This window comes from Podarcis melisellensis (assembly GCF_964234715.1).
Source record: "Podarcis melisellensis genome assembly, chromosome: 10".
Classification (NCBI taxonomy): Eukaryota; Metazoa; Chordata; class Lepidosauria; order Squamata; family Lacertidae; genus Podarcis; species Podarcis melisellensis.
This window is the reverse complement of record NC_138542.1, coordinates 67403113-67425426: the sequence shown is the minus strand read 5'-3', so window position 1 is coordinate 67425426 and position 22314 is coordinate 67403113. Positions and strand designations below refer to the sequence as shown.

General features: G+C 48.1%; 1 protein-coding gene and 1 long non-coding RNA gene across 3 annotated transcripts in view; both read right to left on the bottom strand.

The window, feature by feature from the left end:
* LOC309378846 overlaps window positions 1–22314 on the bottom strand; it is a 180156-nt gene that overhangs the window by 139290 nt on the left and 18552 nt on the right. The gene's annotated exons all lie outside the window — the stretch shown is intronic.
* PRKCQ (protein kinase C theta) overlaps window positions 614–22314 on the bottom strand; it is a 54622-nt gene continuing 32921 nt past the window's right edge. Inside the window, exons 9-18 of one of the 2 annotated variants that reach the window (XM_081926972.1) lie at window positions 20895–21004; window positions 19471–19618; window positions 17680–17840; window positions 16206–16379; window positions 14374–14465; window positions 11475–11537; window positions 9859–9997; window positions 5227–5415; window positions 4394–4522; window positions 614–2596 (exon numbers count right to left, since the gene is read on the bottom strand). In XM_081926972.1, coding sequence (XP_081783098.1) covers window positions 2438–2596; window positions 4394–4522; window positions 5227–5415; window positions 9859–9997; window positions 11475–11537; window positions 14374–14465; window positions 16206–16379; window positions 17680–17840; window positions 19471–19618; window positions 20895–21004 — 1364 coding nt within the window. In that variant the 3' untranslated portion in view covers window positions 614–2437. The remainder of the gene's footprint in view (window positions 2597–4393; window positions 4523–5226; window positions 5416–9858; window positions 9998–11474; window positions 11538–14373; window positions 14466–16205; window positions 16380–17679; window positions 17841–19470; window positions 19619–20894; window positions 21005–22314) is intronic. The other variant, XM_081926973.1, reaches the window with a different exon arrangement.

The following is a 22314-nucleotide window of genomic DNA, read 5'->3' as shown; positions in this document are numbered from 1 at the left end:
TAGAGCTGCATGTTGCAAAGATCAGAGTGGGAAGGCTGGGCCACATAGATTTGTGTGCAATTTGCGGGGTCCTTCTCAGTAGAGGCTGGGCCACCCGATGTTGGGCAGAGTAATAAGTTAGGCTATGGCTAAGGCAAGATATACAGCAAGCATGGAACTTCTGGTCTTAGTTATGCCACCTCATGAGACACACTTATGCGAAGGATGGCGAACATCACCTTTTGATGTTAAGTGGTCCATATCTCAGTGGCTGGACATCTGCTTTGCATGCAGAAGGTTCCAAGGGTCAACCCCCTGAAGATTGAATCAGGATTCAAGATGATCTTACCAGATTGGGGAACTGGGCAATATGTATTCCAATAGGGACAAATTTAAGGTTCTACACTTATGCAGGAAGAACCAGCTACACCTGGATTGCCAGTAGTACATGTGAAAAGGATCTAGGGATTTTAGTCGAAATTTGTTAATGTCTGTAAAATAAACTTGGGTTTTTTGGTTCACTTTTAACAACTGACTGGACTCAGTGTTTTACCAGAGAGTAAGGGGTTGGTGGCAGTGGGGAAGCGAGCACAGTGGTGGCACAGGGATCAATAGACCGTTAAACGTCCGCCACACCAGGGATTGAATTTGGGACCTTCTCCACGCAAAGCACATGCTCTCTACTGCTGACCTATGACCTTTGGAAAGTGCCTGCATCAAATGAGGAACAGACAGTATCTCTTGAAGCTGAGTTATCTCATGAGTCCCACAGAGAGAGCCCAAAATCCTGGAGGAGCTCTCACAGGTGAGGAAAACAACACAGGGACCCGACAGTCCTGTGAGGTGGAACTCACAAGACTGAGATCTTGCAGAAGCCTCACAGGATCACAGCAGGATCTCGAAAGGACGAAGGAGGTAGATCGGGACACTAACGGAAATGTGGAGGATTTGCTACGGTGCGGCTCATGTTGAAGTCCAGTTCGCATGCAAACTGCTTGCAAAAGGACTTCAGAATGACGGCTCTCAGCTGATCGGCACTGGCAGCCATCACCCTTAAAGTCCAGTTGTCTGCATTTTGAACGCAAACTGCATCAAAACGATGTCTCTCAGGACTCATCAGCTGATCAAAGCTGGCCACCCCATTGGCTGAATGAGGGCATGCCTGACGGCTTACTCCCTGGCTCAGCCAATCCCAGTGGGGCTCCCTGTCAGTGAAAATCAGCTGATTAGTCCTGAGAGGGAATAATGGGGAGCCCACTTTAAGCTCCTCATTCCTCCTTTGCAGAAACGTCTATATCTGCCCTGATGCCATGTACAGTGTTCGGGGGGGGGGGGGGAGGCAAGTGGATGTGGTTTGGAGAAAACATCCTCACAGGCCAGTTAGGATCCCTGTTGGGCCTTATAAGCTCTGAAGACCAGAGGTTCTCCACCGCAGGGCAGAACGATGGAACTGAGTAAAAGGCCCCCCAAGTTATCGCAGATATTCCCTTCTTAGGTGTTCCTCCTGGGATATCCACACCATTCAGCAAACCACAGTGGCTCAGATCCAAACAACCGCCAGCAAGAGGTGAGAATGTATTAGTGCCGTTCTGTCAAACCACGGTGCAGTGTGTCAGGGGCTGAATTGCCAGGCGTGAAACACGGTGAATGAGGAAGATAGCAGGAGGCGAAAATGTATTAGTACCGTTCTGTCAAACCGCGGTGCAGTGTGTCAGGGGCTGAATTGCTAGGCGTGAAACATGGTGAATGAGGAAGATAGAAGGCGAGAATGTATTAGTGCCGTTCTGTCAAACCGCGGTGCAGTGTGTCAGGGGCTGAATTGCCAGGCGTGAAACACGGTGAATGAGGAAGATAGCCAGCCATGGCATGTAAATCTCGTGGTCTTGAAAAGAGCTTGTGCAGTGCCAGTTCCAGGAGACTTTGGGGAAGATGTTCTCAGTGGGTCTTCCTCTCTGTGTATGCTATCCCCATCGTCCTCACAGCTGTTGCCACTGCCCATTTGCTTGGGAGGAAATCACTGTCTCCCAGCAGGGCCAGTGCTCCCGTTGGACAGAGTGAGGCAGCTGCCTCAGGCGGCAGGCAGTAATTGGCAGCAGATGATGGAGGATACAGTGACGTTGGCCATGCAGCCTGCCCTATACCGGCTAAGTTGGTTGAATGCCTTCAGCTGCTGCCTAATGAAGCCGCCCTCCAGCCCTGGCCTCCGAGCTTGTGCAAAATCTTGTGCGAGAGCTTCTTCAAACGAAAGAACTTCTCTGGAATTTGGGGTCACCTCTCTCATGCCAGGTCGGAAGTAGCCCTTCTGTTAGCAGAAGAGACTTTCCACCGGGAGAAGGGCACCTTTGGATCCAGGCCACCACCTCCGTCGTCTAATGAGAAGCATAACTTCGGCCAATTGGGAGCTTGGAGGCCATGGTTGTTGTTGTTCTTGAAGCCACCTTGATCCCAGGGCACTGGACTATCGGGAGAGCAACTTTTCCATGATGGGGTTGGTAAAGGAAAAGCTTCGGAACATGTTTTGGTCCATGCTGTTGATGAGGCTCCGGTCCCCACACGACAACCGGGGTTTCTCGTTCAGAAATTCTTTGTCGAAGTTGCTGCAGTCGCCCGGGGATTTCTTGCAGAAGGGAGAGGGGAAAACAGAGTTAGAAGCATCAGAAAAGGCAGCGGGAGAGTTGCACAATGTTTCTCAAACCTGGGTCTCCAGCAGACTACAACTTCCATCATCCCTAGCTAGCAGGACCAGTGGTCAGGGATGATGGGAGTTGTAGTCCATCGACAGCTAAAGACCCAAGTTTAAGAAACATTGCTTAAGCTAATGTGGTGCTTTCCAGATCTTGTTGTTGGACTACAACTCCCATCGTCTCTGACTACTGGCTAGGCAGATGGGAGTCCAGCAACCTGGGGGGGGGCAATATGGCACCTGCCCCTGCATTAAGAAGATGTCCTTGAACCTTTAAAAACAGGGACAGGGATCCCTGTGGCTCTCTAACTCCCATCAGCCCCAGCCAGGATGAAAGGTGATGGAATTTGTAGTCCTCCAAGCCTTTAGTGATTCTCCCAAGCTCTTCCTGACCGCAGTGGTGGTCAGTGGCCATTGGGAGCCGTAGGGCAGAAGGAAAGGAGCCCAACAGTAGGTGGCGCCAGAACCAATGAGCTCTACTTTTGTGTCCATCCTCTCTGCTATTGAGTTCTACAAAAGGCAAGCTTGAGAGACAGCTAGCAAGCAGCAGCAGCAGCACCTTCTGGACAGGTTGTAAATAAGAAGACAGACAGGCGAGGGCTGGGCAAAGCTGGTGGGGTTGCACCCCATTTGCCCTAATGGATCAGCCTCCCCCTGGTTTCTCTCACTGCTGCAACTGTAACTGATGTTTGATATTGTTATGTACTGAGTTGAATAGGATCCAGAATGCAGCAGTCTGATTGGTCCTAGAACAATAGGATCCAGAATGCAGCAGTCTGATTGGTCCTAGAACAATAGGATTCAGAATGCAGCAGTCTGATTGGTCCTAGAACAATAGGATCCAGAATGCAGCATTCTGATTGGTCCTAGAACAATAGGTTCCAGAATGCAGCAGTCTGATTGGTCCTAGAACAATAGGATTCAGAATGCAGCAGTCTGATTGGTCCTAGAACAATAGGATCCAGAATGCAGCATTCTGATTGGTCCTAGAACAATAGGATTCAGAATGCAGCAGTCTGATTGGTCCACAGGAGCCACCCAATCCAACTCCAGGTGGAAGTGAATCCGCAACCTGATTGGCCTACAGGAGAATCCCGGAATTAGCCAATCACGTGGGGCCCATTGTGTAAATAATGTATATAAAGCAGACATTCTTTATATAAAGCTTCCATTCCTCCTCATCACTATGAGCTGAACAAAGAGGATGAAATCCACACTCAACTCCGAATATATTTCAGATATGGTTTTTGTTCAACAATGTTTTATCATCGTTGAAACTGCCCTGGCATTTTAAAAAATATATACGATATATGAAAGGTTGCATAGAAATAATTTTAAAAACAAGCAAACAAAAAAAGTCTAAATAAAGAAAGTAAAATAAAAAATTGTCCAGTAGCACCTTATAGACCGAAGTTTGTTCTGGTACAAGCTTTCGTGTGCATCTGAAGAAGTGTGCATGCACATGAAAGCTTATACCAGAACAAACTTCGGTCTATAAGGTGCTACTGGGCAATTTTTTATTTTTTTATTTTTATTTCGACTGCGTCAGACCAACACAACTACCTACCTGAATCTAAAAATAAAATAAAATAAATGAGTCTAAACATGGTATCTGAAGTCCACAAACAAGGAAACCACCTCCCGTCTGATCTGCAGGGATCATTCATTTTTAGTTGCGAAGAGAAGCAAAGAAACTCAGAAAGGTTAAGGTTTTTTTCCTCTCTGTCTCACCACTCTAGGCTTGAAAGGAGGTTCGACTGCTCTCGCTTCAGTGGCTTCCCAGTTGATTTCTTGGAAAAAGGGATGTTGGCGGATGTTCCCTTTGGCTCCCAGTCTCCTTTCTGGTTCTCTTACAAAAAGCTGGAAATCGAAAGAACACTAAATTAAAAAAACAAAAACAAAACATAGCACTTGCTGTTGTTTGCTTCTTGTTTTTATTATGTATTTTGTGGTTTTTCTCTTGGATTTTTATGTTGTGGACTGCCCTGAGATCTATGGGTAGAGGCGATACAGTGGTACCTCGGGTTAAGTACTTAATTTGTTCTGGAGGTCTGTTCTTAACATGAAACTGTTCTTAACCTGAAGCACTACTTTAGCTAATGGGGCCTCCTGCTGCTGCCGCGCCGCCGGAGCACGATTTCTGTTCTCATCCTGAAGCAAAGTTCTTAACCTGAAGCACTATTTCTGGGTTACCGGAGTCTATAACCTGAAGCGTATGTAACCTGAAGCGTATGTAACCCGAGGTACCACTGTATGCACATTTAATAAATAATAACAATTTTTTAAACCTTTTTTTAAAATAAGTCCTCGAGGAAATTCATCATTGACAATTTCAGAATAACCCCAAAACAGAGGCAGTCTAGAGGCACCCTTAAAAGATAAATTCTTATTTTATCTTTAAAAGTAAATTCCATCAGGAAAAACGACTGTATTTAGTGCAAAGGAAATGACTCTACATATGAGGAAAAGATGAGCAAATGCTGGGGAGAATTATTCTAGAAGAAAGGGATTTTGCCCAGTCCAATCCTTCCTTCATCCCTGCCTCCCTCTCTCCTTGACCTGACCTTCACAAGAAGGTCCCTTGCGTCCTTGTCAAGCCATCGAGGGTAGAACGGGCTGTCCATGCGGATTGACTGGAAGAGCTCCTCTTCGTCCTGACCATGGAAGGGAGACTGACCAATCAGCATCTCGTAGAGAAGGACCCCAAAGGACCACCAGTCAACAGACGTGTTGTATTTCTGCCCCAGCAGAATCTATAACGGAAAGGGGATGGAGAAGTGAAGAAAGCTTACCAGTAAGAGCTGGCCTCCTTGCAATGAGCTAAAGCCACTTCCGAACTGGAGAGGAGGTGGGGTTGCAGGCCTACGCACGTGGGGGCTGGCTCACAGCCCCCGTGAGAATGAGGGAATCCTTGGGCGCGTCATCTCCCTGCTTAGCCAATCGGCTGGTCAGGGGTGTGTGGCCTGGGCTATTTATGCCCAGTGCGCCTGCGGTCCACCCTCTATTTGCTTCTCCAGTGGGTTTGGAGGGATGGCCGGTGCCCAATCGCTTTGAATAAAGCGAGAAAAATCTTGGAACGGGCTGTGGCGCGTAGAGTGGCAGCTCTGGGGTGTGTGTGTCATTGGCCACCCCAGCTTCCAGTACAGTAAGGAGGCCCTCTACAGAAGTGATGGCGTGCATCTTTCGCATTCTGGAAATGACATTTGGTTGGATGACATTGCTCTGGGAATTAGGAATTGGTTGCAGGTTTGAGGGTCTTGGCGGCGAGCTTTTGCTCGATTGGCGGTTAGGCATTGGTAGGGGTATTGTTATGCAGATGGGGGGGGGGAGGAAGCATCATCATCTTCCCCCAAAGCAAGGGGTAGTCTGGTAAACGGATTCCGGGGGGCGCTGCCCTGTCTGAAGCCTATGGAGGTGTGGCCTAAGGCACGCCCCCAAGCGGTGACCCCGGGGGATCTCCTAGTTGATGTGCATCAGCAGGACTCCCCCTACTGGTGGTTAACCCTTCCCGGTCTTCACGCAATTGGGCTGAAGCCGGTTGCCGATAGGACCAATGCCTAAGCCAATACCGCTCAATTCCTGCAATCAATAAAGTTGTGGCCGTTTTCGCCCATTAACCTTAAATACCGTGTCCTGTGTGTTTATTTTTAAAGGGGGACTTGACATGCAACTAGCTCACTGGCTCATCTAGCCCAGAGTTGTGGTTCAAAGACCCGATCCCCGCATAGAGGAATGAAAACACACGGACACGTGATATAAGGTTAATGGGCAAGAAAAGGCCACAACTTTATTGATTACAGCAAGTGAAAAGGTATTGGCTTAGGCATTGGATTACGTCAGTTGACTCCACCCACTCAGAGAGGGGTGAGTCTAAAAAGGGGGTTTATTCACCAGTAGGTGGAGCCTGTTGATGCTAATCCAACTATAAGATCTCCCCTGATGTCACTGAGGGTCGTGCCATGGCCTCCCACCACACAGGCATCGGACAGAATACACGACCGCGGGATTCCTTTAACGGAATACCCCAAAATTGAAGGCGTAGGCGATGGCCACACCTAGCCCTTCCACACACCACAACAGATTATTCCAATGCCTAACCTACCCACCAACACCACGAAAGTTGTGACGATTGCTACGATGTAGGCGAAAAAACCACAAAGCCTAATGCCAAATGGAAAAATTCCTACCAGGCCCCCCGGACAACCAGGGCGACCAACCTAAGGTCCATAGCAAGGCCAAAACAAACTGAGACCCTGAGCTCTAAGGGAGTGGAGGGTGGGTGACACGCGACGAGACGACGAAGAATGAGGCCGCATGGCTGGCACAGAAGCGATTTACGCTGCCGTCCACGCCCCCTCGAAGGGACCTGGTTGGGTGCCTGCCTGTGGGCGCCAGCCAGGTGAGTGTGAGGCAGGGGGCTAACACCCCCTGCTTAAGGCTGAGACCGGCTCCCTCCCACAACCACTCCCCTCTTTTGCAGGAGAGTCTTTGTCTTATTTCAAGGGCGAGGAAGCTGGGCTTCCTCCAGATGTTGGTGGACTTCAACTCTCATAGGAACATTGGAAACTGCCTGATGTTGAGTCAGACTCCTGGTCCATCAAACCCAGTTTGGCCTACTCTGTCTGGAAGCATCTCTACAGGATTTCAGGCGGAGTTCTCTCTCCCATGGAGGGATTGAATCACGGAATCATAGAGTTGTAAAATTGGAAGGCATCCTGGGGGTAACTTTTTGGCCAAGCGTTCTTTGCAAAAAGTTTTAAAGCTATATTTTTTAGGGTAGGGAATTCGCCCTGTGGAACACCCTCCCATCAGATGTCAAAGAAATAAACAACTATTTGACATTTAGAAGGCACCTGAAGGCAGCCCTGTTTAGGGAAGTTTTTAATGACTGATGTTGGAAGCCGCCCAGAGCGGCTGGGAAAACCCAGCCAGATGGGCAGAGCATAAATAATATATTATTTATATATTTATATATATCAATAATATATTTATATCCTTCTACCGATCCACAATAGAAAGTGTCCTTTCATACTGCATCGCAGTGTGGTACGCTGGTTTGACATCAACTGATAGGAAGAGCCTACGGAGGGTGGTGAATACAGTGCAAGATATTATGGGCTGTCCCGTGAATCCGCTGGATGACCGCATAAGAACATTGCCTCAGGAGAGAGAGGAAAATTCTCAGGGATGATTCACACCCTGGCCAGCACTTTCTGCCCTCAGGCAGAAGATATAGAAGCAGGATTAGTCACACCAACAGGGTAAAGAACAGCTTCTATCCGTGGGCTGTTAGGCTGCTGAATGAAAAGATAACAACAGGGCAACTGACTTTCGGGTTTGGTGGGTGTGCGTCAGTAAACGAGGGGAATTCAGACTAAGAGAGCTGAGTGGGGGGTACTCGTGTAATCTCACTGTATACAAGTTGTACAAGTGACAATAAAGTATTTCATTATTATTATTATTATTATTATTATTATTATTATTATTATTATATCACACTTACACTTCCGATATGGGAATCTCAGCTCAAGCACCCATGACAGATGGCCATCCAACCTCTGCTTAAAAACCTCCAAGGAAAGAGAGTCCACAACCTCCCAAGGGAGACTGTTCCACTGTCAAATAGCTCTTACTATCAGAAAGTGATGGTTGTCCTGATGTCTAGCAGAATCTCCTTCCTTGTAACTTGAAGCCATTGGTTTGAGTTCTACCTCCAGAGCAAGGAGAAAACGAGATTGCTCCATCTACCATGTGACAGTCCTCCAGATATTTAAACCTGGGACCTACTGTATTTTTCGCCCTACAGGGTGCACTGGTCCATAGGGCGCACCTAGTTTTTTTTTGGGGGGGGGGAAATAAATTTAAAAAGATTATTCCCCCCCCCCAGCCCAAGCTTCCCCCGACCCCAGAACAGGCTGCTATCCGCAAGCCTTGCAAGCCCAGCGGGAACCCCTGTCGGGCTCCCCAGGCTTGCGGATAGCTTCCTGAAGCCTGGAGAGCGAGAGGGGTTGGTCCGCACTGACCCCTCTCGCTCTCCAGGCTTCAGCGAAAGCCTGCATTCACCCCATAGGACGCACACACATTTCCCCTTCATTTTTGGAGGGGAAAAAGTGCGTCCTATAGGGTGAAAAATATGGTACTCTATGTTAATCAGATGCTCTACCAAGATGATCAAGGGTCTGGAAACCAAGCCTTATGAGGAACGGTTGAGGGAGTTGGGTATGTTTAGCCTGGAAAAGAAGAGACCAATTATGGTAAAAAGGTAAAGGGACCCCTGACCATTACGTCCAGTCGTGACCCACTCTGGGCTTGCGGCGCTCATCTCGCTTTATTGGCCGAGGGAGCCGGCGTACAGCTTCCAGGTCATGTGGCCAGCATGACTAAGCCGCTTCTGGTGAACCAGAGCAGCGCATGGAAACGCCGTTTACCTTCCTGCCAGAGCAGTACCTATTTATCTACTTGCACTTTGATGTGCTTTCGAACTGCTAGGTGGGCAGGAGCAGGGACCGAGCAACGGGAGCTCACCCCGTTACGGGGATTCGAACAGCCAACCTTCTGATCAGCAAGTCCTAGGCTTTGTGGTTTAACCCACAGCTCCACCTGCATCCCCAATTATGCTAGCCATCTTCAAATATCTCAAGGGATGTCACATGGAAGAGAGAACAAGCTTGTTTTCTCCTGCTCTGGAGAGTAGGACCTGGATTCAAGTTACAAGAAAGGCGATTCCAACGAAACATCAGGAAGAACTTTCTGACGGTAAGAGCTGGAATGGACCCCCTTGGAAGGTGATGGGCTCTCCTTCCTTGGAGGCTGGATGGTCACCTGCCATGGATACTTTAGTTGAGATTCCTGCACTTCAGGGGGTTGGACTAGATGATCCTTGGGGTCCCTTCCAACCCTACAATTCTATGATTCTACCACTGAGCTTCAGCCCTGCTGTGCCTTTGCCTGTTGACCATGCTGGCTGGGGTGATAGAGGTTGAAGTCCAACCACAGCTGGAGGCCCACAAGATACCCCATGACCTTGAGCATTGCATTCCCTACACCAAGCACCCAGATACCTCCAGGAAGCTTATTGGTGGGCACAAAAGCCTGAACCCTTCTCTTCCATTTGCACCCAACCCCTGTTATTCAGAGATATTCTGCCTCTGGTCTGGGAAGTTCCATTGGTTGCCACGGCGAATAGCCCCACTTACCTCCGGTGCAATATAATCGGGGGTTCCACAGAATGTGCTTGTCTTGGCGTCCCCTCCCATGTGCTCTTTGCACATCCCAAAATCAGCAATCTTGATGTGCCCTTCCTTGTCTAGGAGAACGTTGTCAAGCTTCAGGTCTCTGCAAGGCAAGATCAGGCGACATCTCTGAAAAGGCTCTTTTCTTGAAAGACTCGATGTGTTATCTAATCAGTATGTGCTGTATATACACAGAACAATTGTTAAGTTGTATCGGGTACAAGTCCCGGTATTGTGGGGTTGTATTGTGGACAAGAAGCTACAGTTAGAACTGGATATGGAACAACTGATTGGTTCAAAATTGGGAAAGGAGTACGACAAGGCTGTATATTGTCTCCCTGCTTATTTAACTTATATGCAGAATTCATCATGCGAAAGGCTGGGCTGGATGAATCCCTAGCCGGAATTAAGATTGCCGGAAGAAATATCAACAACCTCAGATATGCAGATGACACAACCTTGATGGCAGAAAGTGAGGAGGAATTACAGAACCTTTTAATGAGGGTGAAAGAGGAGAGCACAAAATATGGTCTGAAGCTCAACATCAAAAAAACGAAGATCATGGCCACTGGTCCCATCACCTCCTGGTAAATAGAAGGGAAAGATATGGAGGCAGTGAGAGAGTTTACTTTCTTGGGCTCCATGATCACTGCAGATGGTGACAGCAGCCACAGAATTAAAAGACGCCTGCTTCTTGGGAGAAAAGCAATGACAAATCTAGACAGCATCTTAAAAAGCAGAGACATCACCTTGCCAATGAAGGTCCGTATAGTAAAAGCTATGGTTTTCCCAGTAGTGATGTATGGAAGTGAGAGCTGCACCATAAAGAAGGCTGATCGCCAAAGAATGGATGCTTTTGAATTCTGGTGCTGGAGGAGACTCTTGAGAGTCCCATGGACTGCAAGAAGATCAAACCTCTCCATTCTGAAGGAAATCAGCCCTGAGTGCTCACTGGAAGGACAGATCCTGAAGCTGAGGCTCCAATACTTTGGCCACCTCATGAGAAGAGAAGATTCCCTGGAAAAGACCCTGGTGTTGGGAAAGGTGGAGGGCACAAGGAGAAGGGGACGACAGAGGAGGAGATGGTTGGACAGTGTTCTCAAAGCTTCAAACATGAGTTTGACCAAACTGTGGGAGGCAGTGGAAGACAGGAGTGCCTCACGTGCTCTGGTCCAGGGGGGTCATGAAGAGTTGGACACGACTAAATGACTAAACAACAACCAATTGTGGGGAAGAGCTGAGGAGGAATGACCGCTGGGAGGAGCACACAGAGAAGAAATGCCCTGGTGCACCTGCAGCAGCACCACCGGACACCTTCTTCTGCCCCAGCTGCAACAAAACATGTCTCTCATATCTCGGTCTCAACAGCCACAGCAGGCGCTGTAACTCTTCAGCTGTTTGACTTCTCTCCTAAAAGTGCACTCCGCCGTTATCTCCTGAGACAGACGGATGTCAACAACTGCATGTTGAAATTCCTGCGTTTCTGGGGGTTGGACTGGATGCCCCTCAGGGTCCCTTTGAGCTCTGCAATTCTATGATTGTATTATTCTTTGTCTCTCCACCAAGGATAAAATTCCTACCTGTATATGATTCCTTGAGAATGAAGGAACTGCAAGCCGCAAATGATTTCAGCAGCATAAAACCTGAGAAAATCAGAGACAGGTCGGGCTTAATTTTATTGGTTCATATTTAATAAATAATAAAGGCCTCATTTCATAACAGCCATTGACAGACCTATCCTCCATCCTAAGACAGTGGCCATCCTCAAATCATGTTGCAGTGAGTTCCACTGCTTAAATTAGGTGCTCTGTTACGGGACACTTTCTTTTTCCTGTCCTGAATGAATCTACCTCAGTGTCCGGGTAGAACGATGGGGGTGGAGACACTCCTTCAGATATACTGGACTGAGGCTGTTTAGGGCTTTAAAGGTCAGCACCAACACTTTGAATTGTGCTCAGAAACATACTGGGAGCCAATGTAGGTCTTTCAAGACCGGTGTTATATGGTCTCGGCGGCTGCTCCCAGTCACCAGTCTAGCTGCTGCATTCTGGATTAGTTGCAGTTTCCAGGTCACCTTCAAAGGTAGCCCCACGTAGAGCGCGTTGCAGTAGTCCAAGCGGGAGATAGCCAGAGCATGCACCACTCTGGCGAGACAGTCGGTGGGCAGGGAGGGTCTCAGCCTGCGTACCAGATGGAGCTGGTAGACAGCTGCCCTGGACACAGAATTGACCTGCGCCTCCATGGACAGCTGTGAGTCCAAAATGACTCCCAGGCTGCGCACCTGGTCCTTCATGGGCACAGTTACCCCATTCAGGACCAGGGAATCCTCCACACCTGTCCGCCTCCTGTCCCCCCAAAACAGTACTTCTGTCTTGTCACAGTACTTCTGTCTTGTCAGAAGTTCTTTCACAGCCTCGCCATTGGGGACTTGCACACAAGGGGGCAAACTCAGCCAGGGCTTCCCTTTGCCACCCTGCCGCATGACAGGGAAAAGCAGAGTGGTGGAATTCTTGCCAGGCCACGTTTTTTAGAAATCCAACTCTGGAATTGCAGAGGAAGGCCAGGCGGATTTATACACCCAAAGTCACCTTCGCTCACCCGGCTCTAATGAATAATTTACTTCAAGTCGCTCTTCAATCCAAACAAAGCCCTAAAGCGGTTTCAATATTGATTTTTTAAAAAATTATCCCCAGAGGTACCAGGGCTTATTTTATTTGCTTTGTTCTATTTGTTTTAATCATGCCTCAATTCATTTTTAAATCTTTGGTTGGTGTTTACCTTCTAGGTTTTTTGGGTTTTTTTTTACATTCATGTGATTCAGGCTAGTGTTTTATTTTATTTTGGGGACTCGGTGCTCTGGAGCAGCCGAATAAAAGAGGGTCCATGGAAGTAGCTTTTTACCACAGCTTTCTAAAACAAAACAGTTCAACCAGATGTCAAAGAGAAAAACAACTACCAGACTTTTAGAAGGCATCTGAAGGCAGCCCTGTTTAGGAAAGCTTTTAATGTATTATTGTATTTTAGTGTTCTGTTGGAAGCCACCCAGAGTGACTTTGGAAACCCAGCCAGATGGGTGGGGTATAAATAAATTCTTATTCTTATTCTTATTCTTATTCTTATTATTAAACGGGTGCTGCCATAGGTGCCAACTATAGGGGGCCTTGGGAGCCTGGGCACCCACAAACATTTTTTTTTGTGGGTGCTTGGCACCCACAGCGCAGGCTTTGAAGCGACTGCCAGTTTCTACCAAAAGTTGTGTCAGAGGTTTCCCAGGCCTTGGGTGTGATCTCTAAGGCCCTGTGAGAGCCAGTGTGGTGTAGTGGTTAAGAGCAGTAGACTCGTAATCTGGTGAACCGGGTTCGCTTCCCTGCTCCTCCACATGCAGCTGCTGGGTGACCTTGGGCTAGTCACACTTCTCTGAAGTCTCTCAGCCTCACACACCTCACAGGGTGTTTGTTGTGGGGGAGGAAGGGAAAGGAGGTTGCTAGCCACTTTGAGACTCCTTAGGGTAGTGATAAAGCGGGATATCAAATCCAAACTCTTCTTATTCTTCTTCTTCATGTCTGAGGTCCTGCCAGGCCTCAGAAGTGCCTCTGCGCCATGTTGATGTAACATGATGTCATGACGTCACATTACCTCATTGGTGCCATTGGGCACCCATAAGCACAAGTTGGCGTCCCTGCCTGCTGCTTTCTGTTTAAAATTGAGATGTTTATTTTGTATGCTGCCCAGATAGTTCCCCCTGTCCTTGATGCGTGTTTTACAAACTAAAAAATAAATTAAAAGCATCCTTTGCATAAGAAGAGAAACAGAAAGAGCTTCCAACATGGGATAACCCTCTGGTGGGAATGTACCACCTCAGCAGGCATTGGGTGTGTTTGTGTGTGTGTGCTTGAAAACGCCCCCAAGTTTTTTTTAAAAAAGTAGCCTGCAAATGGAGAACATTCCTGTAAAGAGCTGCCAATGGGCAACTCCAGTCTTCAGCCCTCTCTGGCCTCAGCAAAATCCCTCTTCACAGGGAACTCTGGGAATTGTAGTTCTGTGAGGGGACTGAGGAGTCTCCTCACAACTCTTAGCACCCTTAAGAAACTACAGCTCCCAGAATTCTTTGCTGGGGGAATGCCATGCCCCTTTAAAGTGCTGTCATGATGCTTTAAACCAGCTTTTCTCAACCTGTGGGTCCCCAGATGTTGTTGGACTACAACTCCCATCATTCCTAGCTAGTATGGCCAGAGCTCAAGGATGATGGGAGTTGTAGTCCAACAACACCTGGGGACGCACAAGTTGAGAAAGGCTGGTTTAAATGTTTGGCATGAATGTGGCCCTAAGGAGAAAGTAAACTGCAATGATCCCGACTCTAAATATCATGAATTTCTAGATGATCTACTCTTGCAAGGACTGTACCATATCACCGATGGTACGCTTAAGCAGATTCTCTGTCTCTCCAGGAATGTGCAGCAAAAACAGACCCCAACTTACCTCGCTCGGCCAATGTCAAACTTGTGGCAGATCTGGATGTGAAACATCAGGTCACCCCCGTTGAGATATTCCATTACAAAAAAGAGGTTTTCCTAGTAAATGACAAAAAAGGCTTAAAATCATAATCATAATCATGAAATGGTCTTTGGGGCAACAGATGACAGAAGAAAAGAAATGGAACATTGCCTTAGTGACAGCTTTTTCTTGGGGAAACTCAAATGGTTGGATTCATGATAAAAGGCGAAAGATTTATACGATCTGAAGAGAAACCAGAGGATTTATGATACCCATTTTACAGGTGGTTTTCCCAGAGAAAGTGTCTAGAAATCATGGGACAAAGGGAAGTGTGGATATGCTGTTAAACCCCATTCTCCAAAAAATACTAGCTGAAGATGGAAGTCTATCATTGTGGGAAATTATCAACCAAATCTAATGCATATTCTTGCTAGTTAGCATGTGAAGGGGTTAAGACCACAGAGCTATATTGCTGATAGGCGGACCCAGACCACAGACATGTAATTGATAGAGAGGGCTCTGTGTGATATCATTTCCCCTCCTCTCCTGAGGAGGAAAGAGCACCCAGCATTTTGTGATCCTTTCTCTCTCCCTCTTTCTGGGAGCAGACATATATCCGGTTGCTTCAGCTCAGGCACATGCCTGAGGCTGCTTCTACTGTAAATATAAGCATTTTACCTGTATAGTTTTTAATGCTGTTGCATCTGAGAACCAAGGAATGATTATGAGTAAGTAAAGTGTGCTTTAAACTTACTTCTCAGTCTGTTGTAGGATTCTTTGTTAAAAAAAGGGGGAGCCAGCTTGCTTCCAGTATTTTCTGCCAAGGATGGGACTCGAAACTCTTTTAAGCTGAATTTCTTTGTCTGTTCAACCCACACATGTGGGTGCCTGGAGGCAGGGCTGTCTTAAACATATGTGGCACCGGGGTGCAAAGATTCGCCCGGCACCTCCCCTTGGTTGCCCAGTCCCAGACACACAGGAGGGCAGTGCCAGCCAGCCGCCTCAGTGTCTCGCTGGCTCGGTCACCCCCGAACCCGTGGCGCAGAGCTGCCCGCAGCAGAAGAACCTGCCGCAACGCTCCGACCGACGGGCGGGCTCTTCCCCGACTCAACTCTCGGGCCCCAGACTCTGAGAGCCCGGCACCCGGGTGCTCCGCACCCCTAGCGCTTATGGATAAGACGGCCCTTCCTTTTTCCTTTCTCCTTCTGTGATGGAACTCCTATTTGGGGACTTCCCTGGCTTTTGTTCTGGCCCATGTAGGACCAGTTTGGATAGTTGGCCTTGGTGAAGATTTGACGTTTTCATCCTCAAAAAGTTTTTGATTTGAGTTGCTACTGAAATGAGGCTGCATTTTAATGTTGTATTTTAATCTTGTTTTTAAGTTGTGGTTTAATCAATTGTTTTTATACCTGGTGTTAGCCGCCCTGAGCCCGTTCTTGGCTGGGGAGGGCGGGGTATAAATTAAAAAATTATTATTATTATTATTATTACAGTGGTACCTTGGGTTAAGAATTTACGGTAAATCATTCTGGAGGTCCGGTCTTAACCTGAAACTGTTCTTAACCTGAGGTACCACTTTAGCTAATGGGGCCTCCTGCTGCCACTGCACAATTTCTGTTCTCATCCTGAGGTAAAGTTCTTAACCCGAGGTAATATTTCTGGGTTAGCAGAGTCTGTAACCTGAAGCGTATGTAACACATCTAAAAACCATGCCCCACTGGCTGCCATTTTGTGACTGGTGGACCTTCTCAAGTGGGTCCTGAAGGCAGACAGTATGAGAATCTCTATTCTGAGTGAATAGGAAAGAAATTGGTTACCTTTGTCTGGAATGTACAGAAGACGTGAGTGAGGAACGGGTGTCCCCAAGCCAGAGAGAGGACCCGCCTTTCCACCATGGTACATTCAACATCATCGTCCATCAGCACCACCTCCTTCTTCAAAGCTTTCATGGCAAAAAACTGGTTCGTGTCCTTCAGCTCAACAAGGAAGACCTGGGCAAAAATAAATAAAACCAGGGTACTGCAAAACGCTGCGATTCATGGCAAGGTCAAGCAAAGCCGCGCAATTCAGAATTGAGTGCAGAATTAACCAAAAACCTCAGATGGAATGTTTATCAAGTTTCTAGTCCCTATGTTTGCAAAGACCGATTTGAAAGCGAGTAGCCAAGGTGTCGTGCAGGGATGGGGAGCACTTCCCGACTCAAGGGCCACTCTCTTTTGTGGGTGAGCTTTCAGAGGCCGTGTGGGCGGGGCCAAAGGAATAGGTGGGTGGAGCAACAGGTGTCAGTTTTATTGTGGACGCGGGTGGCGCTGTGGGTTAAACCACAGAGCCTAGGGCTTGCTGATCAGAAGGTCAGCGGTTCAAATCCCTGTGACGGGGTGAGCTCCCGTTGCTCAGTCCCTGCTCCTGCCAACCTAGCAGTTCAAAAGCACATCAAAGTGCAAGTAGATAAATAGGTACCGCTCTGGCGGGAAGGTAAATGGTGTTTCCGTGCGCTGCTCTGGTTCGCCAGAAGCGGCGTAGTCATGCTAGCCACATGACCTGGAAGCTGTACGCCGGCTCCCTCGGCCAATAAAGCAAGATGAGCGCCGCAACCCCAGAGTCGGCCATGACTGGACCTAATGGTCAGGGGCCCCTTTACCTTTTTAAGTTACTTGCAAGCTATGCAAAAGCCAGAGATTTATATGCACACACCTCCTCCCAGACAAGCAAGAGACATTATCTCAGTTCAGGGACACATTCCAACCAGGTAAAAACTCTTAGGGAGAGTGCAGACTGTAGTCTTGAGGGCTGGGGAGAAGGGGTATAGCCTGGGGAGGCAATATGGCCTAGGAAGAGTGTCAAGAGCAAGAAGTGTGTGGATCGAGGTTCCCTGCTCTTGTTTAATGGTTAATACAACCCTGGTTTTCTGTTCTACTGTACAGTCATACCTCGGGTTACAGACGCTTCAAGTTGCATTTTTTTGGGTTATGGACCGCCAAAAGCCGGAAATACCAGAACGGGTTACTTCCGGGTTCTGGCGGTCGTGCATGCACAGAAGTGCTAAATCGCGCTTTGCGCATGCGCAGAAGCGCTGAATCACAACCTGCGCGTGTGCAAATGTGCTGCAGGTTGCGAACACTGCGGGTGGCATGGATCACGTTCACAACCCGAGCGTCCACTGTACTACAGTAATCCATAAATTGTATGTGGTATTTTGTATTTAATTCAAGTAGGGCTTTGTTTTTGTATAAAAAAACAACACCACACCAACAGTACATTGTGTCTCCTGTTCTCGCTTTCACTCCTTACCTTGCCAAAACTTCCTTTGCCCAACATTTTGTGCAAAACAAAATCATCTATGGTAAACTTCGGCAGCTGAGCGGGGAGGTCTTTCCTTGGTTCCAGTTCCACCGGGGAATCGGGACCCGGGACGTCTTCCGCAGGGGATTCCCAGGAAACTCCCTGAGGCTCTGCAATGGATCCCAGTGGAGTTGTGTTAACTGAAAGAGATCTCCCCATTGCATTGACGAGACTTAACTGCTTCTGGGAACGCACCCCATTGCACCACTCTTCCCACCCAACCACCAAATTTGTGGCGAAGTGTAACCTGGGACAGATGCAGCTTGGCTGGCTGGCTTAAGCCATCTGAAACTCTCGTCTGTGTTTCTGGGACACAGTTTTGGGCGGCTGTGGGATGGGGACTGTCTCTCAGCCTAACCCACTTCACAAGGTTGTTGTGAAGAATAGAATTTTATTATTACGGTCACAGACTGGTTCCAGGTCAGGAATATCATAAAACACAACAGGAATACATTGAATTGCAATTGGGTATAACAGAGACAATTCAGATATAGCAGCAGTTAAAAAATACATATATTAAATCTTGATCACTAAAAGATAACCTAAAATTATCATTTAAAACCTTAGTCATTTTGGTAGCACAGCTTGTTCCCTAGGTTTTATGGCAGTCGCACAGAATTTGGCCACCCTTGGCGTGATCTCTAGATCCTTGTCCTCTACCAGGAGTTTTAGACATTGAAGTTCAGACCCATTTGGAGATTTCTGTATAACGGGAGTGATAAATACCGAGCGTATATCCCCGTAGAAACGGAAGCGTAACAAGACATGAGAGACAGTTTCTACCTCCATCAAGCCGCAGGGGCAGACTCATTCCACGTATGGTTTACCCTCGAATCTGCCCTGCAATAAGGCAGATGGCAGCACATTGAATCTAGCGAGGGTAAATGACTGTCTGTATTTGGGTATTTGTAATTTTGACAAATATTGTTGTGAAGATAAAAGGGGGAGGGGAAAAACCGTGTCCACCATCTTGAACACCTTGGAGGAAAGGTGGAACGTGAATAACAATACTAATCTAAGGGTGGTTCATTGTTTTCAGTGGAGCTTGGGAATAATGAATCACCCTTAGATTAATATTGTTATTCACATTCCACTCTGTGCAGGAGTCATAGAGTTGGAAGGGTCCTTCAGGGTCATCTAGTCCTACCCCTGAAATAAAGGGAATATCAGTTCAAGAACCCTTGGTTGGTGGCCATCCAACCTTTGCTAAAAGTCTCCAGTGAGGGAGAATCCATCACCTTCTGAGGTCATCCTTTCCATTGACTGCAGGCCTTGTCTTGTATAGGTCCCTGTTTTATCTCCTTTCTCAATATTTGGCAGGTAAATGTTTAAAGCCAGAAGCATATATATAGACCAAGGAGACTGCTAAATAAGGTGGCTACTCAAACGATAACTGAGACGCGGGTGGTGCTATGGGTTAAACCACAGAGCCTAGGGCTTGCAGATCAGAAGGTCGGTGGTTCTAATCCCCACGACGGGGTGAGCTCCTGTTGCTCGGTCCCTGCTCCCACCAACCTAGCAGTTCGAAAGCACATCAAGTGCAAGTAGATAAATAGGTACCACTCTGGCAGGAAGGTAAATGGTGATTCCGTGAGCTGCTCTGGTTCGCCAGAAGCGACTTAGTCATGCTGGCCACATGACCCAGAAGCTGTACGCCGGCTCCCTCGGCCAATAAAGCGAGATGAGCACCGCAACCCAGAGTCAGCCAAGACTGGACCTAATGGTCAGGGGTCCCTTTACCTTTACTCAAATGATAAAATACAGAACCTTTTTTCCCTGCTGGAGGTGCTGGCACAGGAGGAACAGCGGGCGTCGGGTCTTTGTCAGGGAAGACAATTTCCACAGGTCCTTCTCTCAAGATCTTCTCTGACTCCCGCAAGCTTCTAGCCTGCCTCATGGTAAAAAGGAGTAAAGGAATGAATCACGTAGCATGCTTGCTGGACACTGTACAAGTGTGGGATCTAGTATGGGGCACAAGATTGGAAACTAAAAAAACAACAACAATTGATGGAGTTTGTCCATAGATGACACCCTACAACCACGGAAAACACCCTACAACCAGAATGCAGGTCACACACAGAAACAAACACACTTCTTAGCAACTTGTCAAAGAGTTGGGCTGGCCGTGAGAAGAAGATGAGTTTTTGCCCAACGAGGGAAAGATGACCTGGCTGGCACTTTCTTGATCTCTTGCCCTCGGGCAGAAGATATAGAAGCACGATTAGTCACACCAACAGGGTAAAGAACAGCTTCTATCCCTGGGCTGTTAGGCTGCTGAATGAAAAGATAACAACAGGGCAACTGACTTTTGGGTTTGGTGTGTGTGTGTCAGTAAACGAGGGGAATTAAGAATAAGAGAGCTGAGTGGGGGGTGCTCGAGTAATCTCACTGTATACAAGTTGTACAAGTGACAATAAAGTATTTCATTTCATTTCACTTTGAAGGTGCCAGCTGTAAAATAATAATAATAATAATAGCCTACAGGATCAGGTAAATGGCCCCTCTATTCCAGCATCCTATTCTCACAGTAGCCCACTAGTTGCCCATGGGAAACAAGGAGAACATGAGCACAACAGCCACTCTTGTGGCTTCCAACAGCTAGTAGACGGTTGCTGCCTCTGATGGTGAAGGTAGGGCAGAGTCTCCATTGTGGCAACCAGAAACTTGGAGAACACTGCAAGCAGGATCATCAAGAGCGCCCTAGTCAACGGACGTCTTTGTATCCTGATCGGTACTGTCAGCAATCTCCAAATTATCTCTTTGGATCGCTTGCAAATGGACTTCAAATGGCTTGTTGTCACCAACCATCAGCTGATTGTTACCAGAAGCAAAGCCCTTTGAAGTTTCTCCTGGCACCGATGAGCTGATTGGCACCCACAGCAAAGGGGCCCGCTTTGAAGTTGCCACCCGATGTCATAATGAGGTTGGCGTCAGATGATGGACAGGTGGGGCAGCCCCACCCACCTGCTAAAGTTGGATGGCAGGGGCAAGGGAGGAATCCAGCCCCCATTTCATCTGATACTTCAAACCAACTAAATAAATTCAGAGGGAGAATGGGACATCCTCTTTTGTAGAGGTGGCAAGTACAAAGAAATATACATAAGCCCCCAGCCTTCTGTGCTTTTTTGCCCCAGAGGAGCCAAAGAACGCCGCTGCTTGCCCACCTGTTGCCGGCTCTCGATCAGTTGCAGCGCTTCCGCCATGAGCTTCTGGTTGATGCCGCAGAGGTTTGCCACTTTGGCTTGGCACTTGTGGTGGACGTTCATGGCACAGGCTGCAAGGAAGGCATTGAGTCAGCAGGTGAGGTTCTGGCAACGTTAAGAGAATCCAGTCCACAGGTTAAGAACATTAGAAGAGCCCGCTGGGTCAGGCCAATGGTGCAATGAGTCCAGCCTCCTGGTCTTGCAGTGGCCACCCAGTGGGAAACCTTCAGGCTGGACCCAGTCCCAAGAGTACCATCCCCTCCTGCGGTTTCCACCAACTGGTATGCGGAATCATGAAATAATACAGTTGGAAGGGACCCCAAGGGTCATCTAGTCCAACCCCCTGCAATGCAGCAATCTTAACTCAAGCATCCATGACAGATGGCCATCCAAGCCTCTGCTTAAAAACCTGCAAGGAAGGAGAGTCCGCCACCTCCCAAGGGAGACCGTTTGTGATGGCCTGGGACTTGGGCTCGGACTCGGAACCAGAGGAGTCTCAGTCCACACCGGATCCTTTGCCTCTGGCATCATCTGAACCAAGTCTGGGGCCTGAAGAGTCCCAGTCTGCACAGGTTCCTCTGCAACAAGCACCAGCTGGGCTAAGTCAGGGGCCTGAGCCTGCCCTGGTTCCAGATGCGGGGATTACCTCGTTGCCTTCAGCTGGGCCATCACTTACAGCTGCTCCACTACCAGTTGAGTCAGGAGAGGCTGAGGCAGCTCCTGGGTCTAGTAACTCACTGACGTCTCCTGAGCTGCAGAGACTAAGGTCTGAGAGAAGGAGAGATCTGAGTACTAGCAGGAGGAGTGCTCGCCTTCGGGCGAAACAGCGAGGTGAGTCGCCGGGGGATCAGGACCGGCTATTACCCCAACAAAGATAAAAGGCTGTCGGACCCTGCCCCAGGTTGCGGGAGCAACATTGCTGTATGCCAGATCCTGCCTGAGATCCTGTACCTGTCCTTGCCTGGTTTGCTGCCTTGTGTCCTGCCTTGGCCCTGTCGGACTGACTCCCAGCAGAACCTTTGGATTCTGGACCAGTTCTGGACCGCGTTTCACGGGTTACCCCCAGGCCCAGCACACCATTCCACTGTCAAACAGCTCTTTCTTTTTCATCCAGCACACAGTTAAACTATGGTTTAGGATAACTATGGTTATCAATGACCTGATCCTGCTGCCAGCCTTTACCTAACGTTCTCTGTAGGTCTCTCATCTGAGAAGTGGCAACCAGGAAAGCAGGCTCAACTCTGGTCCTCCCCACTGAGAACTGTACTATCAGAAGGATGATTCCTATCTCCTCCTATCTCCCTCTGCTCTTTCCCCTTCTGTTACAAACTGGGGTGGAAAATCTGTCATGGAATCTTAGAATTGTAGGGTTGGAAGGGAC